The sequence below is a fragment of the Simochromis diagramma genome, unplaced genomic scaffold (assembly GCF_900408965.1).
Source record: "Simochromis diagramma unplaced genomic scaffold, fSimDia1.1 OVJJ01000327.1, whole genome shotgun sequence".
In the NCBI taxonomy this organism is placed as follows: Eukaryota; Metazoa; Chordata; class Actinopteri; order Cichliformes; family Cichlidae; genus Simochromis; species Simochromis diagramma.
The window spans coordinates 466,483-473,253 of NW_024386768.1; the positions used below are offsets into that span (position 1 = coordinate 466,483).

Genomic DNA, 6,771 nt, shown 5'->3' on the forward strand with positions numbered 1-6,771 from the left:
ACAGGTGCACTTTGGCATTGCGTCAGGTACGAGCGTCTGTGGTCACATGATGACCAGAGTTCATTCAGAACCTAAACCTGGTTTTAACTGATGCTTCTGTCCAGCTATCCTCACACAACATTTCTTGACTCTCACCTCCAACCTCCTTCTGCTCCTGGCCTCCCGCCTCTTGGTCATCAGCTGCTGCACCCTGCTTCACTTCCTGGACCTCTGGCTGGTCCTGAGGTGGATCTGGATCATGTTCCTCCTGCTCGTCGTCCTCTGGAAGGTGACCTAGGTCTGTGCTCCAACAGAGAGCTGCTTCATCAGGACTCTGGTGGACTCTCGGGTTCTCGGCTGGAGCTTCTGTCATGGAGGGACAAGTCTCCTGAGACGGCTGCATTGTGTTTGTAGTTTTACCTGAAAGAAGATGTGAAACATCTGATTACACTTTCTGAGCAGCACGTTTCTTAAACAGAACTAGCTCACAGCACGCAGTCTTGGCTTCTGATGCCGTTTCCAATCACGCCCAAGATCCTGATCAGATCTGATCAAATGCACGTGTCTGCGTGTTTTACCTGTTTGACTGACAGCTCATGGAGAGCGTTTCACATACAAACATCATGTGTCTGATATTTGTCTGCCTCTCATTTGCTACATGGTGACATTCGCACGTCACAGACGGACGTCGTCCTCGTGCTGTGTATTTTCTGTTGTTTGAGAATGTTTTGCTGGTTTTATGCTGATGTGATCAGAGAAATGATATGAAATCATTCGTCCAACAGAGGCTGCAGCAGACAGCGAGGGAAGATCTCCAAGATCTGCATAAATTTGACCTTTCTTGGTTTTTCCAACCAAGACTAGAAGTCCAGAGACAAGGGTCAGCTGCAGGTTCTTAAACATGTCGCTGGGTAACATCAGCGTGCTATGAACCTCGGGCAAATTCAGAGGGGAAGCGAGGACCAGGGGAACTCTACGAGGCCGAGAAAAAGAACAAAGGCAAACAGAAACCTACATGGGGAACCTTCAAAATAAAACAGGAAGTTGACTGAATGAGAGGCCGTGTGTGTGATTCATGGAGGCAGGAGTTTGAATATAAAGGTTCAGTGTCACAGAGAACTGAAACCAGCACCTCAGACAAACAACAGGCTCACTTTGAGTCATTAAAATGCAAACTGAAAACCATCCCTCAGATCAACTGAAAGATAAAAGCCTACACATTCAGAATCAGCCAAAGCCAAAAAATAAACTTTAAGTTAAACCACCAACACAGCATCTCCCACAGAGCTGATGTTAAACTGCACGAAGAAGCAGGAACCCATCCTCAAATCTCCCCAGGAAGCAAACAAACATGGCCACAGAGAATGATGAGGTGAGAGAGGAAGAGGAGGAGGAGTCAGGAATGGATGCCTCCCATTGGTGTCCTGGGCTCGGCAGGCTGCAGAGATTTTGTATCTCATCTGGCCTGCGAATGCCTCGGGACCCCACGAGGACCTGCGAAGTGTGGCTAGAGTAACTGCTCGGCCTTCTGCCTCCACAGCCTGACTCTGGAGAGCAGCAGGTAATGGGTGGATGAGACAGGTGTAGTTTAGCCCATACAGTCAGCAGTACCACCTGTATGATCTGTCTGGTGCTGAATGATGAGCCGTTAACTCATCACAATACTCCCCACCAAAGTCCCCCCTCACACCTGTTCTTTTTCACACCTGTCCTCTCTCACACCTGTCCTCTCTCACACCTGTCCTCTCACACCTGTCCCCTCTCACACCTGTTCTCTCTCACACCTGTCCTCTCACACCTGTCCTTTCTCACACCTGTCCCCCCTCACGCGTTCTTTTTCACACCTGTCCTCTCACACCTGTCCCCCCTCACACCTGTCCCCTCTCACACCTGTCCTCTCACTACTATCCTCTCTCACACCTGTCCCCCCTCACACCTGTCCTCTCTCACACCTGTCCCCTCTCACACCTGTTCTTTTTCACACCTGTTCTTTTTCACACATGTCCCCTCTCAAACCTCTCCTCTCACACCTGTCCTCTCTCACACCTGTTCTCTCACACCTGTCCCCTCTCACACCTGTTCTCTCACACCTGTCCCCTCTCACACCTGTCCCCTCTCACACCTGTCCCCCCTCACACCTGTTCTTTTTCACACCTCTCCCCTCTCACACCTGTCCCCTCACACCTGTTCTTTTTCACACCTGTCCTCTCACACCTGTCCCCCCTCACACCTGTCCCCTCACACCTGTTCTTTTTCACACCTGTCCCCTCTCACACCTGTCCCCCCTCACACCAGTCCCCTCACACCTGACCCCTCTCACACCATTCCCCCCTCACACCTGTCCTCTCACACCTGTCCCCTCTCACACCTGTTCTTTTTCACACCTGTTCTTTTTCACACATGTCCCCTCTCAAACCTCTCCTCTCATACCTGTCCTCTCTCACACCTGTTCTCTCACACATGTCCCCTCTCACACCTGTTCTCTCACACATGTCCCCTCTCACACCTGTCCCCCCTCACACCTGTCCCCTCACACCTGTTCTTTTTCACACCTCTCCCCTCTCACACCTGTCCCCTCACACCTGTTCTTTTTCACACCTGTCCTCTCACACCTGTCCCCCCTCACACCTGTCCCCTCACACCTGTTCTTTTTCACACCTGTCCCCTCTCACACCTGTCCCCACTCACACCTGTCCCCTCACACCTGTCCTCTCACACCTGTCCCCTCTCACACCTGTCCTCCCTCACACCTGTCCCCTCACACCTGTCCCCCCTCACACCTGTCCCCTCTCACACCTGTTCTCTCTCACACCTGTCCTCTCACACCCACCTGTCCCCCCTCACACCTGTCCTCTAACACATGTCCCCTCTTACACCTGTTCTCTCTCACACCTGTCCCCTCACACCTGTCCCCCTCACACCTGTCCTCTCTCACACCTGTCCCCTCACACCTGTTCTGTTTCACACCTGTCCCCCCTCACACGTGTCCTCTCTCACACCTGTCCCCTCACACCTGTTCTCTTTCACACCTGTCCCCTCTCACACCTGTCCCCTCACACCTGTTCTTTTTCACACCTGTCCCCTCTCACACCTGTCCCCCCTCACACCTGTCCTCTCTCACACCTGTCCCCCCTCACACCTGTCCTCCCTCACACCTGTCCTCTCTCACACCTGTTTGTCCCCCCTCACACCTGTCCTCTCTCACACCTGTCCCCTCACACCTGTTCTCTTTCACACCTGTCCCCCCTCACACCTGTCCCCTCACACCTGGTTTGTAGAGGTTTTCTGTAATGCAAACAGCTTCGGTCTGAGCCTGGAGATCCAGCACATCGTCAGACAGCCGTGAGAGGATCAGACCTGAGTGCAGACTGATTTCCTGCCGATGGACTTGCCGCTGCACTTTTAAATTCTGCCTCTCATCTGATTACAGTGCTCATTGATCAGCGTGTAAACAACCATTGAATGAGGATGTGCGCCGGTTTGATGTAACCGTCTCCTCTCTGAAGCACTGCGTGCTGAAATCTCATGGGTGCTAATTATGTGTGCACACAGATTACAAGGATTGCATTTCATACTTGAATAATAACTATTAAAAACGAGTGTTTTCCAATTAATTAAACACACAGTCTTTAAGTAACCTCTGGATATCTGCCCTGCGGGCTGAGCTCATTCGGGAGCTGCTGGAGGAAACAAACGAGCGCTCCTTTCATGTGAAAATCTTCACAAAAGAGTTGTGCCACTGAGAATACAGAGGAAATGCCGCCGCCACACTTCCCTCAGTGTTCGACTTTGTTCGTGCAAATTGTGAACATAACTTTTTGATATGATAAAACAGCAGAACAGTGTCATTCCAGGGGCGGGCCTGCTGGGGGGCTTGCCGTGGAGATGATGAAAGAGCTTTTCCGAGTCATTACTCCATCCAGCAGGAAGCCCTCGGTGGGCTCGCCCTCCTGAGCATCATCAGCACCCGAGGAGGAGGCGGAGGAGGAGAGGCGCGCACCTCAGCCGGTGCAGAGGGCTTTAATGAAAGATGCTTAAAAAAGCATGAAAACGTCTCTGTTAAACTGCTCAGCCTCTGCAGAGGATCAGCCGACTCGCGCTGTTTCCCCCTCAGTGCAGCCGGAGAGAGGCTGCTCACTTTACCCAGGATTCACTGCAGCAAATCAATATTCGTTTAGCATTGCATCATCGCAGACTCAAATCGAACCGTCTCACTCAGACCGTCACCTAAAGCCGGAGGAGGGATTAAAAACATCTCAGACTAAAGCCAGGCCCAGACTTAATCAAATGAAAATGGCGTCTAGACTAAACTTAATTCGGGAAACAAAGGCCGAGGTGACTCTGCCTAACATTTCAGATCCTGCACTACGCTGACATCCATCAGTCACATGATCAAAAACACAGTGAGTCTGTCCCCATAGACTCCATGTTAAATAAACATGTTTACATCCTGATACACAAACTGTTTGGTGTCTTTAGCTGATTTAGAGTCTTTGTTTTTAGCTGTCCTGTTCCTCTTTGGGTCACAGCTGTCCATCTTTTAAATAAAGTTTATGTGAATTTACAGTAAAATGTGTGACATTACAGAAAAGTCCCATGATGCTTTGTAATCTTCATTTATTTACTATAACAAAAGACTTATAGGGAATTAAAATGAAATATTTGGAGTATTTACAGGAATGTCTAACTAGTAGTAGTAACTATTGTTTACATCTCAAAGTATGATGGGAAACGTATTTCCAAACAGGATGACGTTTGCGAGAGAGAACCTGGACGGCGTGCCTCCTGAAATGGCCTGTGGAGCGTTGGGATCAACGGCAGTTAATGCACCGAACTCGGCTTCCTCGCTGTGCTCCTACCTGCAATTCCTGCAGCCTCGTTCTGAAAATCCGTGGACGTGGCCATTAGAGGTGGACTTCAGCTGGTTTCACCGAAAAGCAGCGACCAGACTTCTACTGACGCGGGAAGTGTTCGCCTTGCTGGCACTCTGCTAATTATAGTCCCCACTAATCAGATTAGGCGGAGGCAGTGTGGGCTTAGATCCTCAAAGTTCACTGAGCTGCTCTCAGGACACTCAGCATCAGCCACAGGTGTCCACGCTCTCCCACATGCACACCAATCAGTCAGCAGATTGATCGCCAACAAGCTCCCGGTTTGATGTTTCACAGGATTGTACTGCCTGTCACGGCATCTGTCCTGCTCACACCGTCACCTGTTACGCATCAGTGGAATCCCGAACACCTGAAGTGACATCACGTCCTGAACGCTTCTTAAGTCACACAATTATAACTGATGACATTTCTACAGGAAGTAATCAATTAAACTGAAAATTAATGAAGGAATGTAACTTTTGTGATACACTCAAACCCCGCCCCTCTGATGATTTTTCCTCTGTGTAGAAGTTAAAGTTGTTCCTACTGACCCCTGTGGCTGTTAATTGTGATGTAGCATCTGATACGTCATCTACTTAAGTTTCAAAACCTCAGCATGAGCGTTTTTTTTAAAACCAGAGCTGTTGAACTGCGCACTCATTGGCTAATGACCAGCTAATCAGATGTTTTAGCCAATGAGCATAATCCTTCCTCCTGAAACACAGCAGGATAACCTCTCTTTGCTATAGTTTGTATGGAAGATGCCAACTTGTCTGCAAACACCTGCCAACTACTAAAAATGAAATTATAATCATTTGCCTTTAAAGCAAAAGTCGTTCAACTCTGAGGGTGAATTATTTCTATTTCCTGTTTGGAGCTCACATTTTCAAGTTTTAGTCCCACTCAGCGAGCTCTTGTTGAGCGTTTGCAGACGTATCGTCGTCTTCAGTGCAAACTACAAGCGAACGGAGCAACCTGCTAACAACCAAAGTGAATGCAGGTCGTATCACGTTCAATCCAATGTGTGCGTGACGTCACATGAGAAACCTCTGCAGAGCTACAGTCACTTTGAAACCACTGCTATCGCCATCTGGTGGCCGGCAGGTGTAATGCAGGTTTAAACCCTCTGAGCTCCGAACACACATCAACTCATGTTTGTGTCCTGCTGGGAGTTTATTTAAACCAAGAACCTAACCAAGCATTTTTATTGGCTAAACCTAAACCCAAAGTTTTTATTGGTTAAGTCGAACTAAAGGAGCTAAAGAGTGGAGTAGCCAGTTTAACAGTCCTGCATAGGTCCCACATGTTTGTTTGTCACGAATCATTTGGAATATTTCATAAACTACATGTTGGTCCACGGCGCACTTTGATGACGTGTTTCGTGCACAAACAGTCAGAAACTCTGCAGGTGTGAAGAACTGAAGCCTTATTATCCTGGTGCTTTTATTTTGTAGGGTCGCGTTAGTTCCACCTGCTCGCAGAGTGCGCGCGGGCTGAGGGGAGAGGAGAGAGCGAGCAGGAGGAGGTGTGAGCGTGCGGAGGTGGAGCTGAGCCTCCTCTCCGCTCAGTGTGTCTGCGGGTTCGGCGCAGATCGGGTGCGCAGAGCCGGAGCGGACAAAGTGCCGCCGCGAGCCTCCTGCGATGCTCCTGGAACTCCCGCTCCTCTTCGCCCGCTCTTCCCTCCTCCGTCCCGCGCTCCGACGCGACTTCTCCCGCGCGTAAAAGTCATGTCGTACCCTCAGGGCTTCCTGTTCCAGCCCCACGCGCCTCTGGCTCTGCACTCCTCCTTCGGCTCCGGCCTCCTCCTGGGAGCGCGCTCCGAGGAGCTCGGCCGCTCCGCGTCCGGCTCCGCCTTCGCTCCGTACTCCGGACCGGCGACCTCCCCCGGCTTCGGCCCCCAGCTGCCCTACGGAGGGGAGCC

General features: G+C 50.4%; 1 protein-coding gene across 1 annotated transcript in view; it reads right to left on the minus strand.

Annotated features, from left to right (window-relative positions):
• LOC120737161 overlaps window positions 1-5,677 on the minus strand; it is a 12,668-nt gene extending 6,991 nt beyond the window's left edge. The window contains exons 1-2 of the mRNA XM_040037713.1: window positions 4,839-5,677; window positions 136-399 (exon numbers count right to left, since the gene is read on the minus strand). Coding sequence (XP_039893647.1) covers window positions 136-399; window positions 4,839-4,884 — 310 coding nt within the window. The 5' untranslated portion in view covers window positions 4,885-5,677. The remainder of the gene's footprint in view (window positions 1-135; window positions 400-4,838) is intronic.
• Window positions 5,678-6,771: the final 1,094 nt, after the last annotated feature.